General features: G+C 39.3%; 1 protein-coding gene across 1 annotated transcript; it reads right to left on the bottom strand.

The window, feature by feature from the left end:
- Positions 1–217: 217 nt before the first annotated feature.
- Positions 218–18,979, bottom strand: LOC140374396 (uncharacterized). The gene is made up of 11 exons (XM_072461278.1): positions 18,819–18,979; positions 16,514–16,685; positions 16,337–16,408; positions 16,169–16,245; positions 15,617–15,717; positions 14,147–14,263; positions 12,814–12,888; positions 2,515–2,653; positions 758–840; positions 565–661; positions 218–456 (listed from the first exon to the last, which is right to left on the bottom strand). Exons 1-11 carry the CDS (start codon positions 18,876–18,878, stop codon positions 289–291), a joined length of 1,161 nt encoding a protein of 386 aa, XP_072317379.1. The 5' UTR covers positions 18,879–18,979; the 3' UTR covers positions 218–288.
- Between the last annotated feature and the right edge of the window lie 1,806 nt (positions 18,980–20,785).

Below are 20,785 nucleotides of genomic sequence, written 5' to 3'. Positions count from 1 at the left end.
CGTGCAGACTCAATCAGGTATGGAGCAATTTAACCACAGTTTTACCTTTTGTAAATAATTCATATGGTCAGCTTATCTTACGAGTGAATAAAAACACAAGCAACTGCATTGTTGGCATATTCTTTTTCCCCCCCTTCATGAAAATGTCCCTCTTGGGTGCATATCTATAATAGCAACCCGTAAATGACACACACAAAAAATATATATTTTTTTTAATCATGACTATTAAAACAATCTGATATTTACAACATATCAGATATTGCGTTGATGTTTTGGCAGTTCCTGAGTCTATGCACTGAAGCCCTTGGCTTGTCGCTGGTTGACTAGCTTTCTCAGGTGTTGGATAATGGCAGATGGCTCCTTGTAGATCATTCGTCGGTCGGCTCCTTTTATGTGAATGTGACTGGCTGATGGGTATGAAACCTCCAGAAACTTCTTTTGAAGCGTAGCTACCATCTGGTGCAGAAAGAAGAGTTTTAGACCATTATTACCACATATTCAAATGTCTACTAAAATGTACCAGACTTGGCGTTTAAGTGGCTCAGGTAGTGTGGACATGCTCACCTGGTTGAGCTGGTATGGGATTTCTTGGTCAAAGTGATCTCCAGTGATCACACTCACAGATGTCCTGCTGGAGAGGGGCTTGAATTTTGAAATGTCTCTAGAATGAGGAAATACAAAAATGTGTGTTTAATCAAAGATTTGAGAATTCATATTTTCTAAAAGTCAACAGTGCCAAAAATAAACGTATACATACTGTACTTGAGCTGCGCTTTCATTAAAAAAGTAATGCTCATCCACAGCACTGCTTTGATGGGCTGGATTACACAGCAGGAATTTCTAAGAGGTAGAAAAAGAGAGCACCACATTAACATGACATCATACTGTATGTCTTCATGCGCATGGACTCCATTTATACGCCATTGCAATAATACAAAACTTAAGTCAAGGTTGACACTGTAAAATATGGTTATACATGTATATGCAGGCCAACACTCTGTCTTTAAACATGAAGACGAGTAATGTAAACAGAATCATCCTATTTTGCTTTCGCTCAATTAGATACAGGTTAAAAGAGCATACCCCTGAGAATAGGACTTTATGCTCGGTGGACTAATAGTGGGTTGTCTGTGTGAGAGTACACACATTATCATAACCTTCAGAAGCCTGTCTACCCAAACCTCTCTTTGTCCTTGGAGATTTCAAGCACATTGATGTCCTCATCTCCTTGGCAACTGTAATACTCGAAAAGCTAGGCCCGACATCACTTGTGCCATCACATGTGGGTGGCTGGCAGCAGCAGACAAAGCTGTTCCGTTTTTTTTTTTCGATCATATGAACAGATGATGACTGAATGTGTGACTCTGATGGTATAACAAATATTCTGAGGTACACGGTGCTCTTCCTCTTAGCGATGAGGTAATCATTAGTGACCTCCATGGATACTCAAAACCCATGTTCTAATTCATACTCGCACAATAAAACATTGGAATAAAGGAAAAATAGGAAAGAAGCGCAATCTTCCATCTTCCAGTAAATGGCAAGTGGAAAACAAAGTCTATAAATTTGAATCAAAAATGTGTATACTTCATTTTTCCTAATTCTGGTGACTTCATTTCACAATATGTGTTATGACCTGGTAATGGAATACGACTAAAATTGAACGGACAGTAAAGGTGTTAAACTAAAACCGACTTCAGGACAGTATACAAGCTGTAGTTTCAGCTGCTACACATTTTCTAAACAGAACATGAAAATATTCCTGTATAAAAATCCCATCTCAAATAAATGTTTGAAAGGTTTGTATCTTACATAAACAGCTCATTCCACCAGAACGACTTGTCAGAGGGTCGAGTTTACAACACAGTAGTCATCACTAGAAACAATGAATTCACTGTGTTGTGTCAGAGTAAAGGCTGAATTTTTCATTTATTCAAAAATTAAATGTGTCTGCTGTGGTATCATGCCACATCCAGCCTCTTACAAAATGAAAACATATCATCATCCCCTCCCATCTCCATCTCAAGTCATTACTCTTGCACTAGCACCATCCTGTGGCCGAATTTGAACTATGAGACTAATGCAACTAAGTGCTACATACAAAATATATTCCAGGCTTTTTCTGCAAATTCTTTAAAAAGTTTTTTTTAAAAAAAGTAAGTAAAAAGTAAAAGTTTTGAATTCCAAATGCTACGAGTGAGTGTTACTGAGAGTGCTTTTATAGCATTAACTTGTGGAATGTCTGTATACACTTAAAAAGTAAAAGAAAGTAAAAAAAATTAATGAGCGCCAGTTTTAGCGGAAATAGTACCAATGGAAGTAATCTTAGTAGTAAAATCTGAAATGTTGGCGCCATGTTAGAAATACTAGCTGTAGTTAGTCAGTTTCTGCACTGCACATATTTTGATTAAACCACTGAAAACCATGAACATAGCGATGAAATAAAGAAATGAAACTAGTTGTATCTAATGCATTTAAACATATGCATATTTGAGGTATGGTCGTGGGGCTCACCTGCCGTTGAATGACCTCCTCGTACACATTCTGCCCCCTCACCGTTGGTTCCAAGACCCCCAGGATGATCAACATGCGGCTCAGGCCAGTAGCTGCAGAGAACTGCTTGGCTTGTAGAGACGGCAACAGCTTCCCATACCTCAAAAAACACAAACAGACGAAATAACAAAACTCATTAAACTTTGGCAACGGGCACTCCAGTCTTGTAGCCATATGGCAATTAGATTAGCCATATACTCTTGATAATACCGGGATAATAGAAGACGTGACACTCAAGTTATTTAGTGATGCAATATTAGTGGAAATATAGAAGTTGGCCCAAAACTGCCAGTTCTTTTCATTTTCTTTTTAGCCTCTTCCAAATGACTTCATAGCTCTATAACTATCACAATTGTCACATTATTCACAGATTTTTGTCCCTGAACACTGCCACCTGCTAGTGCTGGAAGAAAAGTTGCTGACAGTTTGTGTACAGAAGAACTCTGCCATAAGTGAGTAAAGCCATTAAGACGTCACTATGAACAAATTAATAGTGAATTTCAGTAAAGTTAAATGTTAAGTCAAGTGACTCACCATTTGCTTGGTTTGCATTATCCACTCCCCCACACAGTTTTATCACTCTCACGCATTTGTAATAATTTCAACGATACCTACTTGACCATTTAAACCGAGGCAAGGGGGCATTTGTACTGTCCCGCGCCCAGAATACCGTCCTAAATAAGTCGGACTGCAGATGGCGCCGTATCCTGCCTCTACCAGTAGGAAAACCGTGCCAAAATATGTGCAAATTAACGTGACGTGACACTCTGAAGAAGATGATTATTGCAAGTAAACCACCCTGAAACAAAAGTAAAGTCTGGTCTGAAATAAGAACCTTTTAAATACCAAATATTAGACAAGTTCCTGCAGACCAGCAACAGTACAGCCACTGTAGTCTGGGACATGCTCTGACCCAAACATCTAGCAGACGTCAAGCTATGAAAACTACTTGTATAAATATTACCTCAACTATTTTGCAACACAAAAGCTTCAAAGTTTCTCTCCTGAAAACATTTGCCTAGGGAATGAGAAATGCTCCTTTTTTGGCAGATGACAGAAGAAGAGCAGTGGGATTTTGTAACTCAGGAGGCCCAATCGGTCTCGGCTCACTGGTGCTCTGAATTGCCTGGTCTCAGGCAGTGGAGCCCAATCAATAGTGCACTGTGGCTGCTGCCGCCATGACGATGCAGCGCCGTCTTCCCCAACATGGTGTAGATCTGCGACAGACAGCGACTCCTGCCCTGTGGGTCGTACAGCTGAACTGAGCCACAGCTACAGAATATATTCATTATCAATATGTTTAATATAAGGATTAAGAGAGTGTGATTGTCTATGTCTTGCAGATAGACAACACAATTTGCATTAATGTATAATAATTCTTTTTAGGAATACTACTTACCAAGATTGTTAAATGTAGTATTAGAAAGGACCTTTCAAAGTAAAGAAAGGGTTTTTGATCAAACAATTTGACCTCAGTGGTAAAATGTGCACTACCAGAGGAGGCCATATTTAATGGCATATTTATATATAGCCGCTTCATATGCAGGACAAATAATGCATTAAATAATTAGGGGTATAACTATATCCAAAATATTCTGATATTGTATCATCAAAAGCCTTACAATAATTAACATAACAATTAACAGTGCCACAATAATTTGTGCAGAAATCCTGAAACTTAAAAGCATAAATTATTATAAAACCAAAGTTGTACCCTTGTAATCTTTTTTGCTATATCTGGCATCCACAATGGCCATCAGAATTATGTGCAAATGTAGCAATATGTTCTTTCTTTGAGTGCATTATTTTACAGTTACAATGTGTCGTCAAGTCATTCATCAATCTCTCCTTGCTGTCTGTTCCCTCACATCTGGACAGACAGCAGATATAATGTGTTTGTTGGAGTTACACAGAGACTCCACTGACACCACACTATACTGTGCTACTGTGCTATCAGGCTGCCATCATAAACATGTACTTTTCATGTGTAAAAATAGCCCATTTCACCTGCTGTTGATATGACATGTCTCTAGTCAAAGAACCGCAGCTCGTGTTCGTTTTGATTGAGCCGATAAGGTCGATGGAACACGCGCAGACAGGGTTTTTCAGCTGCTACAAATGGCTGCGTGTGTATAGATAACATATCAAGCATATTCATGTACACGTGAAGACTCCAGCAGGTCAATAATAGATGTACACGCACAGAAGAAAAGAGAAGGAACAAGTCAACCTAGGTGTTTCTTTTTCTTGAAAACTTTTTGAGTCAGTCCCCCGTTGACATTTTGACATCTTCTTGCCACAGTTTCCCCCTGGAGTCTTCTTGGCACCATAATTTAGAGCTATGCCTTTTACACCTACTACTTTTCCTGTCAAACTTCTCTTACTGCTCAATTCTGAAAATAATAGCGACAAAAAAAATAAATAAATAAACTTTCCACTTATCAGCCCGCCAGTCCGAATCTGGTCGAATCACTCCTAGGTCTGGCACTGAACATTATTTGAAGGATTCTCCAGCCACCTGTCCTATTCCCTTTTTCCATTTTTAATTCTGCCCCGGAGTGAGGATTATGCGAAGCAAGGCATGCGTGTCAAAGGGAAATTTAGTGGGTAAAGACAGCCCAGATTGGCGGGGATGAATTAAACAGATAACAGAGAGAAACGAAGGAGTGTGTGTTGGTGAGGGGGGGGACATAGAGCAAAATGCCTCACCGATGTTGGTCATTTCTGAAGGGGTTCTTTTTTTTTCCTCCCCCCACAGGAGCGCCCAGGCAATATCTAAATTAATAAAGTGATGAAATGAGTTTGTGCCGTGGACTTTCTGCTGTTTGACTTTCCCATCTGGATTAGTGCAGGCTGAATGGACGCTCTGTTACTTTTGTTACAACTGCGCAATTCACTGTCGGAATTTGGCCCGGGAGTGATAAGACTTCCTCCTCCTCCCTCCCTCCCTCCCTCCTCATTTCCATGTCATTCCACATGCAGGGCCGTAGTTACCTGAGAGGCCGCTCACACACAAAGCAGCCGCCATTACACGAGCTCCTGCCGACTATTACAACAAGCCGGGGACGCTTAAACACTGGATATTACATGGGGCTCACCCAACTCTTACAGCAGACGCTTTCACAGAGAAGCGTTTAAAGCCAGCCATAAGCACATATATGTATGCAGGGGTGGGCATATACTGTGGAGACACAGTGTGTGGTCATTTTAACCAAATGTAGTTATAAATACTATATACTTTCATTTGTGTTTAAATACTATCACATATAAGCTCATTTTCTACATCATCACATAATCATTGTGTACTTCAAACTAGGCAATATGGTTGCCGATACATTTGTACATTGTATATTAAGCAAATACATAATGGACTCATGGATATCTTTTTTATAAAATAATCCGTTTGTCTGCAATGACACAGAATAGTTTTAGAGTTATATAAATTAACACAGATTGTTTGTTTGGATGGGAATCTTATTCTCAACCACATTTATGGATGGCACAGTAGTTTAGTACACAACTCAGAACAAGAAGATGCATGAGATTTATTCTCAGACTGGTCAGGGCAGTAAGAGTTTGCATGTTGTCCAAATGCAGTGTTTTCAACACCTTAACAAAAACAACATTATGGGTGACACATTATGTCACAAAATAACACAAATTGTGACACATGACAACAGACCCCTGACAAAAGTCCGGCTTGACGCATCAATCATCAGCATTAGCCAAGGAACGGGATTCACAAATTCTCTTTACATGTGCACGCCGTATCAGTGTGAAAATCTTACTTGGGATCCAAAAAAACAAATATGAGCATTTAATCATTTTCTAAATGAACAAAAGGAGAAGTGTGCTGTATATCTTCTAATGATGCATTAATTTAAAAAAGTTACTTATATGGACATTAAATCAATTACCATTTTGAACAAATATTGCACGAGTATAATTCTGGCTGAAATAGAAACTCTTACAATGAAATTACATTTCTAGCAATATTATAAAAAGTACCATCTCGGGTGTGATCACATGGCGTTACAGCTTTCTAAAATCCCTATAGTTTAAAATGGAGCTGGAAACAGGTCGGATTTAAATGGTGGAGTTTGCTGTTCTGCTTGCCTGTAAAATCATCATGGCATATGATTAATATGGCAAGATTATGGAGCCAATCCTAAACAAATGACATGGGTACACATTTGTGGGTCATAAATTTGAATATTTCTTTCAGCAATGGTCAAATTTAATCATTTTTATGTGTTTTTGTCCCTATCTAAAACATGGAAATGTCTATGCCTCAACTGCATCTAAATGAGTCATGTTGTGAATCAACATATAATACACTCAACTACCACACGGTGTCAGTCTTGCACCACAGCTGTAGAGGTTTTCACTTCCTGCTGAGGCATCATCCCCACTGCTCAATACTATAGATTACACTGGGGTAAACACACTGGGGCCACGGCAGCTCTGCTTCATTAGTGGTGCCCGCTTACTGTGGTTCTAATTACAATTAATTGGCGTTCCATCCTGACTGCTCTGAAGTTCTCTGAAAGAAGAGGAGCGATGTGGGGCGGGAGAGAGCTGAGTCAGGGTGAACTGAGAGGAGACTATTAAAGAACCAAGAATTACCATTGGAATGTCTACAATTTAGTCATCTGATTATTGGTCAGGTTCAATGTTACAGACACAGAATCATTATAGCGCTAAGTGCTTCATTTAATTTGCATAATTGTACAAACTATGATTAGTTATCCACTTAAGAGTTGAATGTTGAATGCTGATGGAGACAATATATTTACAAGAGAGAAAAGACTCAACCGGGAGATAATCAGTCAATCAAAACTGATCGAGTATTTTGAGTTTGTTTTCTTTATATACTCATATTCTGAACAGAAAAGCACAATTCTTGAAAAGGAGTGGGAAGAAAAATAACTTACATGGACTCATCCCAGTTAATTATCCCATTTAAAGCCTGTGTACAGTTGCGTCTTTCAGAAGATGAAGCGTTTGATAGAATAAGTCAATCACTTGTAAAGACACTTTACATATATTAACATAATAAACTACATGACAATCAATAAAGAATACTACATATTGCTTTTTGAAGGAACTGTATGTAGCCAGCACTCAAGAACGATCACAACTAACCCGCAGTCTTAGTCCACAGATTCATGATGTGCTGGGCTTTACGTGGTGACCATTCAGATCATCAGAGAGGACGCAGAGGGTTAAACCAACTAGAGTTAATCAAAGGATCTGACAACCCAAATGTGAGGCTCATGGGAGGCCAACTCAGCATGAACTTGGAAAATCATGTTCAACGTAAGTAAATAAACATTACAATTGATATCAGTCAGTTATATTTGATTGGAACATGTTAACCTCGTATCTGGAGATATGTCACGTTTATGGAATTTCATTAAAATCTTACATACAGTTTCTTTATGTTAAATATTACTCTTACAAATATACAACATCCTCATTCAATATATGTATACAAATAATCACAAACCTAAACCATCTCTTTAATTCTTATTTAGGTTATTTTACTTGTTAAGCTCAGTGTTGTAACTCACTTTATACCATGAAAGCAAAATATCTGTATAATTTCTTTTGATGCCGTTTGTGCACCACTTCAGGCTTTCTCAGACCCATTCCACAGACTCATCCCACACAGGCACTTTCTGGTGGTTCACTATCTTGGTTTTAAAGTTTCCCTTAAGTCATAATGTACCATCTGCGTTCAAAACCATCTTTAAAATGTTGCTTGTTAGTGCATTTTTGCTACTTTTATTCAAAAGCAGAGTATAGTATAATGTTTCATTGCAGAAAGAAAGAAATAATAGTGAATAGAAACAACAATAAATGAACAATACAATCGGTAAAGAAAATTTTGATGTTTTGAGATGCTTTTTGAGACCTGCAATAAACTACAATAAACAAGGCTGAATCACACTTTTAACCACTATGAAGAGCGTGAATAAACAACAACAAAAGTTTCCCAATTGATTATGGGTAATTTGAGCCAAGACTTCACTGAGTTCCAAAATGTAAGACCTTTTTGAAGCAGAGAAAACATAAAACAACCTTTGGAAACTGACTAATTGGTCTAAAAATTGGACCAGCATCAGTGTAAGATTCAGATGAGACTATGCTGGTTAAAAACTGACTCAAGATACAAAACCCCCATTTCCAGGCTTTTAACATTTTGTGCTTTAATCTTAGTGTCACCATTTGTGATTTATGCAAGTCTAAGCTGATACCATTCAAGAGAGAAAGGAGTATAAACCGGGCCATGGCTGTGAGAGGAAAGCATTTATTATGTCTGTAAATCTGTCCACAACAAACTGCATGGATGGGTAAAAACGCCCGTTGTCCCCCGCGTTAAACCCTGTCCAGCTCATAAATCCATGTATAAGCAGCAGTTGTGTGTGAGCGGCCGTCAGTCAAAATGGCATACGCTGCGTCTGCGCGTGGTGTAGATACAGCGTACGTGTTTATGCGAGGGCCAGTGGAAGCTCGATGGGCATATTAATGAGCGCTGGGATGATGAATGGGACGCCGGGTGTCATTTTCATTTTGAGCTGCATAACTCAATCAGGGATCCACCCAGGACCCGGTGCCACAGCTGTGCAGCCCACACCGAACACAAGTATGCGTACAATGTCTAGGTCCATTGTATTTCATTCAATGATATTTTCAGATTCAAAGAACATCCAAACCATAATACTTTTAAGAATGCATAAAGAAAAAATAAGGGGAGTCTATTTGACGGGCCTGACCCATCAGAATGCATTTCTCAACCCTTTTGAACACAATAATCAAAGTGGGGTCTTATGGCATGAGTCACTAAAATTAATTAATTCAACATATTCAAATGACTCAGGTGAGACGATTCCACTCTTTCTGCAGATGCTTAACTTAATTTGCCATTTTTACCAATAACTACAGTATTTATAATAATATTGCAGTATGACATTTGGTAACCACAGGGGCTCACATTTAGCTTACAAACTTACTGTAAGTCACTAGAATTTACCAGCTCTTAGTAAGTACCTACATGTAGCTTAGTTTTTACCCAATTCCAAGTATCAGAAGTCATGAAATGTTTAACAGGCAAACTGTATCTCCTAATATTCCCCTCCGATTCCATTACCCGGTGGCCAAATAAGAGTCAACGCTTGCAGCTCAACACTAAAATTGAGTAGCATATTCCCAGAAGAGCCCTGGTTCAGCATCTTATTAAAGCTAATACAAGAAATCTGTATGCATACCTGTGAGAGTAAAGGATATAAACCAGTTAGAAATGTGACTAACCTACCTACAGGGCCAAAATCTAAGATATAAAAGCCCCACAAAAATATAGTACTTTCAGGTACTACTTACACATTGATCTTCTAGTTTAGGTGAAGATGCCAATAACAAACAAAGAATATTTAGGTTAAAGGAATACATTGAGAATTAAACAAAGGCTCCCAAAGAGTAAAGACTAGTCCAGAAAATTAACTTTAATCATCTTCTCCAACTGCCACCAAACATACACATAAACTTACTGTGTTACTGCAGCTACACGTTTAACTCGCAAAACTCATCCACAGAAACAAATAATTTGTTCTTTTAGTGACTAAATAGCCAGTTCACATCTCAAAATAAGTCCAACATTACAAACACATTTGTACTGGACACATTAAAAATAAACCACATTTACATAGAGTTGTCTGCTGAATTAAAACAATACTATTGTTGAAATCAGGAAAGATTCATTTCTGTGCGATGACGCAACTGCACTGCTTTCAATGGGGCTCATAAAACAAAGAGCACAGGCACGTTAGTCAAACACGGGTTTGTTCTGAATGCAATTTGCCCAGAATTATGCCAGGGCTTCTTCTAATCCCCTGTAGCATAACCAACTGCTTGGATTTCCATCAGTAAGCATTAACCAAAACCCAGAAGGAAATGAGATGACGGCCACAAAAGATATCCATAATAAGACAGCTGACCCCAATATACAACGCAACAAGAACAGAACGCCTCATTTCATGCGTTTACACATAGATACATGAAGGGCATTTCTCAGGAGATTTTGGCGAGTCATTTTGCAGGCTGTTACAGAACACATTTTCCAAGAGAGTGTTTGTTAATGAGATGGTCTTTGATGTGGAAATCTCCAGCAAACAGCTGATAGAGTTGACCATAGTGATGCTTAGGTGTGGACTGGCTTCCCTCTGAAACCACCACCACATTACCCTCTCCAAGGTTAACACACAGTACACTGAATGGTTTCACTTCACCAACTGTATATGTTAGTAGTGATGTTTTTTATTCATGCACATTGCGCTCCACAAACTACCAAACTAATGTTAGCATTTCAAATATGGATTTGAACGTATTACGTACGCTCGGTGTACGGTGGGTTGGATACACAGTACTATTGGCCTGGGAATTATAATATATTTAATAGCACTGCATATTTTAACATTAATCGGCAATGAACTCTTCCCATTTGTGGTCCCTATTGCAGACATACAGTGTACGGTCACATTTGGCTCAATTTTTACAGTACATTGGGTCCTCTTTCTGATACTTGGTTGGAACATGCTCATTTGTGAAGGGATTATTTCCATCAGTTTGGTTCAAGGGAGGAAGTGAGTGACTGATTTTATAACCTATAAACATGTACGGTTCCAAATTTACCCTTCAAAGGAAAGATGAGATAATCAAATGGTTTTCTGAAAGAGAGCCCCTGCTTCATTTCCGTCTATATAAAATAATCGAATTGTGCCAATGCTGTCATACACTGAAATGAACGTCTATTAATCAGCGGGTAATTGGACACATAGCCCTGATAGATGGTGCTGCTGCACTTTGAGTCACGTACAAATTGGCCATTTTCACCGAACCATTTCTTATCTGCCTTGACTGATGCTTGCATAACCTATGAGCTCATGCTGCTGGACAGAACTACAAAAATCATGAAATTAAGCCAAACCAGATTAGCCATTTAAACATGCCTTTCTGCATGGTATTTTTGAGTCCTATGTCATATTCCGGCCAAGGAATGTGAAGATAATGTTATGATATGCTCCTTATCCCTTCAGCTTTTGCCTTAGTGCTCCCACAGTGAATCATCAGGTCCTCCAGATTCAATTTATGTATTCTATTCCCACATGCCAAACATAAATCTTATCTTTGGACTGACCTACAGGCCTACTACCTGACTGCTCTGAGAGTTCATACGCCCTCTCCAAACCATCTGTCAGTCGCTAAATAATCATTATTTTGGACGCAAAACATCTCTAATTAGTTTTTCCTCTGTACTCATTTGGAACAAAAGTCATCCTTGTAAATAACCAAGAACTTCTGGGCTACATACTTACATACATCACTGCTCTCAAAAGACAAATTGTATAAAATAAACACCATTTAAAGTGCGTTGGGATTAGGCCACCGGAAGACCTCACTGCTTAGTACAGTACCAGGGTTGTCAAGTGAATCTCTTTTACCAATTACACTTGTAAACAATAAGAAGTATAATTGTCACTTTTACCAATATAAGATAAGATATTCCTTTATTGTCCACACATGGGAAAATTGCATGCCTATATGCCTCCTTCATTTATGATCCTGTTTCAATAGGATCATAAATGCATAGTGCTATGACAAAGACTAGCACTTGACACAGACAGTATGTCTCCCGGAGGATTTAAGCCATTATTAGACTTTCTGTGAGTCAGGACAAACCACCATCACTGCTCGCTCTCCCCGTGCTGTCGTCCACGTCTGTTTTGTGCTATAAGATTGGGATCAGCTAATGAGCTTCTTTGGCCTCCAATTAATCAGGCTAATGAGCCCCACCCAATCAAGTCTGGTTGGATTCTTGCTGTAGAAACCTATATGGAAAGTTTTAAAATAAACTTATGAAACGTGCAAGTCCAGTCATGTCAGTTAATGCTTCTCTCAAATGTGTCCTCTATGGAGGGCCAAACTGGGCTTTTCTGTGAGGAATTTACATGAGGTAAATATATTACAAGATGATGTAGATTGACAGGTCAACTTGCCAAACATGTTTGCTTTTCCAGGCAAATAAACAGCTTGATGTGATAAGGTGTTTATCAGTTTACAACTATTTAAGATATTAGCATAGATTTTGTTGGCTTCTAGCAGTTTCTGTTGCCATTTCTAAATATGATCTTGACCTGGACTGTGTAATCATCCCCTTTCTTGTGATCTTTCCTTGTGATCGTCATCTTAATGCACACTCACCAGTACTCTTTCCACAGGTCCTCCTCAAAGGCGTCCTCTGGGATGGGATCAATCATGACCAGGTTGGATACTTGCCTGAAGGACAGAGGACACACAGATGAGGAGAGACTTATTTATTCAGTTCTGACCACTTTAGCCTTCCGGCTTGGGCATAACGACTGTTGGGTGGCTGCTCCATCTCCATTTGCCTTTAGGTGAGTCGCCTTTGCTCTCAATAGATTCATGGGCAATATTTCTATTGGTGTCACCAATTCACCACCACTTAATTTTCTGCATTTAATGACAGCAACATTATTAATTACTAAATCTTTCATCCCTTGTACAACTCCTTGTCACATTTATCACTGTGAGATAAATCACTCTGAAATAGTAAAGGGCTATATAGGCGATGATGGAAATAACCATGGGAATAAATGTTTTCTTTTTTGCATGGTGGAATAAACTGTACACAAACCAACTAAATACATCCACATGGTGAAAGTGGAGGGTTGAAATTAAGTTATGTTCAGAAAATATCCACGGACTTCACCACTTAGCCCCAGCCTATCAGCGCTCAGTACCACCTGCTCATGCAAGCGCCCTGCATGCCCATCTCAGCTCACAATAACACATTTGCAGTGTAAATTATTGTTACAGAAATAAATAAAAAAATCAAACAAAATTACAATATTATGCCACTGACAAAAATCCAAAAGCGGTATAATCCAAGGAGACACTTTATGTATACAATAAAAGAACACAACACAAGGTGCACCAGATAAATAGTAATGAAAGGATAATTCATTGCTGAAGATATTTATTCATCCCCCTACAGCTGAAATCTTATACTAAAAACAATGCTTTCCCTACTCTTGCAAAGTAAATGTTATTACCTTCCAAATGCATGAATGGATTTCCTTTTGATTCTGTCTAGAATTAAATATAGACAAAATTTTAAAAATAAAAAAGAGAAGCATTTACGAAATCAAGATGATAACAGGACTGTAAGCAGATGTTTTGATCTTTGTAAAAAAGCATCTTCAACATCTACCATTTACAAACACACATGGAAGTACTTCAAATGCAAGCAAGCCGCTGTGACCACATTTTTATTTTGTTGATCAATAAAGTTAAGTCCATTTATTCAATTCTACAATTAATTCAAAATGCAGTACTTCAGGGTGCTGCAACCATTTGAGCCATCTTATGCTCGAGGCAGTGTTGGTTGTTGGTTAGTTGACTAGCTATAAAGACATAATATTAGGCCAAGCAGTTGCTGTATATTTACATTTAAAGACGGGCAGAACAATTTGCATTAATAAAATAAATAATAAAGTATCTAGGTTAAACTTACACATCATGAATGTGGCTGTAGAACCTTGCATTGAGGGCTCCGAGCTCCGATCCTACCAGGATAAAGGGTTTGGTTATTTCAGCCGCCTGAAGGAGCCTGTGAAGATCATCTACCATCCTGCAAGACAATATAATCTGTTACAGCGCTAACCAGGACGAGCTGCAAATGGGGCCACGAGGAGGTTTATTTATTCAGCCAAGAGGCCCCAAGACTGGTGACATGAAAGATGAGTACGGCATGGCACTATTAATTTAATTAATTTGTAATTTCTTCATTAGTGGGTTTTAAGGGCCCATGCATCAGTACATCAAGCGTTTGGGAGGGCAACTATTTGTATCCAGAATAAAATTATTCAATGTAAAATTTCTTACTAGAAAAGAAAAGTCCAATATAAAAATCTATCTGTTCTAAAATGGTGGTAAAGATTAGGTAAAAAGCGGTAAAGATTAGGTCTGCCGGGCACTTTCAATTGCAGCAAATCAATAATCATAGATGTATTACTTGGGGTACCAAAACCTCTCAATCTTCCCTGTATTAATTAAATGTTGCTTTGAGGTTTGAACTAGAGAACATTTTAAAACACCACATTATTAAATGTGCATGTGTTGCAACTCTAAATGTTATACCTCTATGGAGCATACTAGTCTTAAATTGTGTAAGGCTGTCTAAATGAAACTATATAATTGTAACACTGAATTTTTTTTTAAGTTAAAATTGCCCAACTAAGTCAAAAGGTTTTATTCATTGCAAACAATGCCGGGGAAGAGGATGTATCATCATTACAGAATGGCCTCTGTTCAAAGAGCCATCTGCTGTCCTGGTTTGTGCTTCTTATAAATCAACGTAGATGTGGCACACGGAAATAAGAGGGTCTAACACTTGCAGGGTTATGGTTAGTAAGTAATCAAACTCCTAGAGTTATTGAATTCTGAGGCAATTGATTGCCAGCATCTGAGATGCGCTTTCCGGGCCAGGTGCCAAGGTAAACTGGAGTGCTGCTGACCGGCCATGAAGCACGTCTGCTACCCTTTAGGCAGATTTAAAGCTCAACTTCATGTGTAACAATAAGATTACATTCCCATCTTCTGGAACAGAGCATCGCAAGCACAGAATATGGAACATCTTTTACTTTTTATTTACATATTTGTCAAGATTCTTTCATTTCAAAAGGGCCATAAACTTGGTCAAAATACAGATTGCACAAAAGGTCTGGGAACCTCCCATATCCTGTTGTGATGAAGAAAGTCTGCGCTCATTATTTTGCTGCGCCCAACAGTATTTATGTATATAACTGTGCTTGTCTGTAGTTAGGATAGCTAGCTTTTTATATAACTAGTCATCATTAGAGTCAGTTATAGTGTATGAAAGCAACAAATTGACTCATGATTCCCTTTAATTGATTTTGCAATGTAAAATACAAAAATACATTTAATGAGTGAATAATCAATATAATAATTAATTTCATCTTACCGTCCAGTAGTGGACGCTCCCCATGTTCTTTCTGTTCCTGTGGTTTCATTCTGCATCACACGTTTGCTGAAGCCCAAACCCATTCGGTCATATGTACAAACCTAAACATTGGGACAAACATGGCCGACATGAATGCCAAATAGTATATGCTGTTTTTTTTGTTTTTTTTTTAAAGGAGCTTAAATGACAAAAAGTCTATCCTGTATTATGTGTTCTATAACAAGGCAGTCTTATAGTGTATGCGGTTGTAATTTAGTTGTGTGTCAGCAAAGCCTTTCCTGGGCTAGTCTGTGACCTCATTTGGGTCGCGTTTCAGACAAATGACGAAGGGCAGGCTGTCAGGCCCAACTTTCTGCTGTACTGCTCCCTTGTTGAGGATAGGGGATGTGGCAGAGTTACGGGAACAAGTGTCCCTATAGGCCACTGACAACAAGGCAGCATTAGAGCCCTGCTGACTGTGAGACATTCACCTAATAAATGACATGAACACAGAAGAGGACTCGATCTAAAAAAAACTGCTATTTAAGCTTCTCCAACTAGTGCCATTCCCACCTTAGTCAGTGAAGAGAGATCTTCTTGAATATGAAACCAAACATCAGAACTCATCCCAGTCGGGGCATCTAATATTACTATAAAAAATACATTTACAAAAAAATAAATACATTATTTTAAAAAATAAGCTTAAAGGTTCAAACATTTATAGAAAATACATATTCTTACCAACTGGTTCCCCATTTCCTTTACACAAGAGATGCATTGTCTGACCCAAACCAACATCAATAATTTGTCCATCTGTGAAAGAGTGAAACCATTACACACTTCTCCGAAAGTCTTTAAGAGTTACTATTGTTATTGTTATAAATATATAATCACTGTATCAAATGGCATAAATAATACCTTTCGGGAGGAGCATCTGACCCTCTCTCTGTAGTGATGCATAGTTGAGGAATGGAGGAACAATAATGATTATAAGCAGACATTTCCCAATGTTGATCATCCATGAACCATAGGAGAGTCTGCCTTTGACCTCCTTTGGACTTTTGGGTTGTTGAAGTCGCTCCTCGTTCTCCTGGTCGAGGTTATATATAAATATAAATGATTATTATATTTTTTTTAAAAGACAGCCTATACGAATGGCCATCCACATATCTATTAAACTGTAATCAACACAATAGGCTTGAACTATGTTAAACTTAAATATTACAAATCAGATGTTACATGTGAAAGTTTAAGGTGTCGATTAAACGAGGTAAACAAACAGAGCCGGTCGGTCTCTGAAACAAGACGGGAGATGGCGGAGGAGAGTGGATCGGTGGTCGAAGACGTTCTGGACGGCGTGGAGGAGCAGCCTTTTCTGGCTGCACGTGCCCGGAAACGTAAAAAGTCCCTTAGCTCGTCCGAGGGTTCTGGGAATGAGCAGCAGGATGAGGCTGAAGCTATTGATATCCGGGGTGAGAGCAAAGACTGTAAGGTGATCATAAAGCTTGCACAGGATAGTGCATCCTTTAAGGAGTGGAATTCAGTGGCATTGTCAAAGAGCCTAACTGTAGCTGTGGGAGTGATCAAGAGTGCGAGTGTCCTTAGAGATGGCTCGCTGCTGGTCGTGTGCAATGACGCGGCTCAGCAAACGGAAGGTGATTGGAACTAAACGTCTGGGTGGAAAGGACATTCTTGTGTCTGATGCTGAAAGAAACATGGTCAGAGGAGTTATCGTAGGTGTCCCTACGGCGACGTCTGTGGATGAAGTTAAGGAGAATTTGACTGGAGCTACGGTGGTGGACGCTAGGCGGTTGAAGGTGACCCGGTCTGGGGTAAGATGTGACAGCTTGTCGGTAATGGTAACACTTGAAGGGAGGTGCCTGCCTAGTAAGGTGTTCATTGGGTTCATGTGCCATGACGTTAGGCCATATGTTCCACCGCCCCTGCGTTGCTTTAAGTGCCAGCGCTTTGGGCATATTGCAGCGGTCTGTAGAGGGAGGCAAAGATGTGGTAAATGTGCAGGAGATCACGAGTATGGGAAGTGTGACGTGGGAGCAAAACTGAAGTGCTGTAACTGTGGGGAAGAACATAGCTCTGCCTTCGGGGGATGCAGGTTTAGCAAAAGAGCTGTAAAATAAAGGTCTCTCAAGGTATATCCTATGCAGATGCAGTCAAGAAAGTTTCAAGTAACGAGTTTAGAGTAAATACAGAGAGAGGAGCCAGCGCTGCTCCCAGCCAGGGCGAAATGAGAAAGGCCAGCGTGCAGGTTCCAGAATTAATGAGAATACCCTGGTTGTGGATAGAGAGGATTTTGTACTCTTTATGGTGGATGTTGTAAACTGTGCTGCTCAGACTCAAAGCAGAACTGAAAGGATCAGGATCATTGCTAAAGCTGCAGGGAGATTCCTTGGAACAAAGGAGCTTGATTGGGCAGATATAGAAAACAGGCTAAAGGCGCTAAATGGGAGTCGGAGTGATGGGGGTCTGCTTTTGGGGAGTCAGAGTGATCAGAGTGACGAGATGGGGGTGGGGGTGGTCTCCTGTCCTCGCCCAGTCTCGTGGACGCACGGCTATCAAGCAGCGACGTCGGTGGAAATATTAAAGCCTATAGAATGAAGCCTAAAGAATAAAGCTGTACGGTGGAAGCACCGAACGTCAAAGAAGGAGAGGAAGATGAAGAAGAGTCTCCCTGGAATAAAGCCGGTTGTTGTTGTTGTTGTTGTTGTTTTATGGCGGTTGGCATCCAAGTGTTGCATTACCGCCAGACTCTCTGAAACAACAACAACTATTCTAGTCACAAAGACATATCATGACCTCATGGGCTTTGTAACACCAAAGCAATGGAAGGAGTACTTTTACGGACTACGACAGAGTCTGAGGACTAGGAAAAGTCTGAGGAATAAAGTCTGGCGGTAATGCAACAATTGGATGCCAACCGCCATAAAACAAAAACAACAACAACAACTATTCTAAGACAAGTAACAAAGACATATCATGACCTCATGGGCTTTGTAACACCAAAGCAATGGAAGGAGAACTTTTACGGACTACGACAAAGTCTGAGGTATAAAGTCTGGCGGTAATGCAACAACTTGGATGCCAACCGCCATACAACAAGAACAACAACAACAACAACAACAAACAGAGATAGGCTCGGTGAAGCTCTGCATGTGTTAGCTGTTGTCGCATGTAGCGATTAGCTGCTCATTGTGTCATTAATTACCTTATTGTTTCCGTCGACATGATCTCTGTTTATCGTTTGAGTATCCAGTCTTCGGCGCATAATGGAATAAAAGAAGCGCTGAGGCACTTACATTCATGAAAATATCTAAACGCTGCAGTATGAATGAAAGTAAACTACTTCCTGGTGGCTGTACGAGAAGCGGTAAGGGACAGTATTAGTGTTACGCTTTACAAACTGGCCAGCCTGGAGCTGTAATCTTACACTTCACACATTGTTGTGGTAAGCTACTTCTATTGCCACAACTGCACCGCGGAGTTTGGATATTTGATATTCGACATATTCGCTCAAAGGGACGACACTACATGATAATGCCGCATTAGATGCATGATTCGCTCGAGTTGTCGGCAAACGTTCCTGTCTTTAGGGACAGTCAACAAATTATCCTACCTTGAGAAAAGCGAAAACAATGTTTGTTTGTTTTCTTAATGTTGAAAAATACATTTGTTTAATACATATACATGTTGGACACGCCTACTGTTGGGCCAATTAATTACAAACGGTTAATCATTGTATTTAAATATAAATTATACATTTTATATTTATGTTTTTTCTTCAATACATTTTAGGCTTTGTGACGCATTCACCCCAAACTAATCCAGAGAAATTCTATGTAATGAGGATTATTGGGTACGGCAATTGAATTGTTCTGAATATTCATTTTTTTATTAAAATATTTTGGCACAAACATGGGTTTTTGTTCAATAACTTTTAGGCATTGTGACCTATTAACCCCACACTAATCCAAAATAGTTCTAATTGATGATTGAGATCTGTTACGGCAATTGAATCTTTCTGAATATCCATTTTAAATTTTTTATTACAAATATTTTAGCTGAAATTTGTTTTTTTCTTCAATAACTTTTAGGCTTTGTGACTTATTCACCCCAAACTAATCCAGAATGATTCTATGTAATGAGAATTATTTGGTACAGCAATTGAATTTTTCTGAATATTCATTTTCATTTTTTTTTATAAAAATAGACCAGTGGACGTCTCGTTCTCTACAGGGAGTTCTGCAGCACAGGGCCATATCCACCTCTCACTCACATTGTGTCTAAGGAGCCGCCTCCCCCTAAACCTCCCGTTCCTTTTCTTTTTCAGACGCAACCTCTCTCTGCTAATGCTCGTCCCTCTCAGCCTCAGCATGACCTTCTGAGAGAGCATGTAAGACCAGCAAATGCACAACAAGTATATTATGAAGAATACTTTTTCAGTTTTCTTGAATACCCATGTTCCTTAATTCTCTAGTGCAGGCTGCGGTCGGTGCGGGATCTGCCTCTCAGGGTCGCTCCTGACTTGGGCTGAAGAAGAAGAGGACACGGGGCTCCACCATTGAGGAGCTCCCAGACCAGTCTACCATCAAGATCTGCAGGGGCAAGCAGCCATTGTGATCCTCCTCTCGCCACCAAAAGTGCCTAGTCAATGCCCCAGCCTACCATCGCCATTGACAGGGGCAAACCCGCCCCCATCACATATGGCTCCAACAGCAGCGATAGAACATCTTTTACCATCGTTCGGCTCTCCAAAATAAATGCCTTGTCAACACTTACATAGTGAGTTTAAAAATAAACACTCAAAAAAAGTAATATTTTCCCCTTGTAGATATTGTTTTAAAGCAACATCAGCAGGGAAAAACAAGAACAAGAGATGTGTCAAAATTACAATATAAACTATTTAAAATGTAAATAAAAATAATGGGTTACATTAAACCTAAGATGTGCACATTAGCCCATGAAATAATGGCAGCTAACTGTAAAATGACTACGACTTCTAATGTAATGTAATAAAGTAATACAGGATATACAATAGAAGGCCTATGGTTTATAATTTGTGATAATTTTCTGTAACATGGCAATTATTTTCACTCTGCAATACTTAAAGGCGGTATGGACGATTTTTCGGAGATTTGAGAACGCAGGCGGAAGTGCGCATGCGCACTCCCCCGT

The sequence above is a fragment of the Eucyclogobius newberryi genome, unplaced genomic scaffold (assembly GCF_026437365.1).
Source record: "Eucyclogobius newberryi isolate DKJ021-1_F unplaced genomic scaffold, fEucNew1.0.hap1 SCAF_3, whole genome shotgun sequence".
Taxonomy (NCBI): Eukaryota; Metazoa; Chordata; class Actinopteri; order Gobiiformes; family Gobiidae; genus Eucyclogobius; species Eucyclogobius newberryi.
The sequence above is the reverse complement of the archived record's forward strand: the minus strand, read 5'-3'. Positions and strand labels throughout refer to the sequence as shown.

Bases quoted from the DNA above. Each gene is read 5' to 3' on its own strand.
- LOC140374396 (XM_072461278.1), bottom strand. From the start codon at position 18,878: ATGCGCCGAAGACTGGATACTCAAACGATAAACAGAGATCATGTCGAC. The intron at 16,686-18,818 runs GTAATTAATGAC...AACCTCGACCAG, and splicing joins ATGTCGACGGAAACAATAAG to GAGAACGAGGAGCGACTTCA. The intron at 15,718-16,168 runs GTGGGAATGGCA...CCCAATGTTTAG, and splicing joins ATCTCTCTTCACTGACTAAG to GTTTGTACATATGACCGAAT.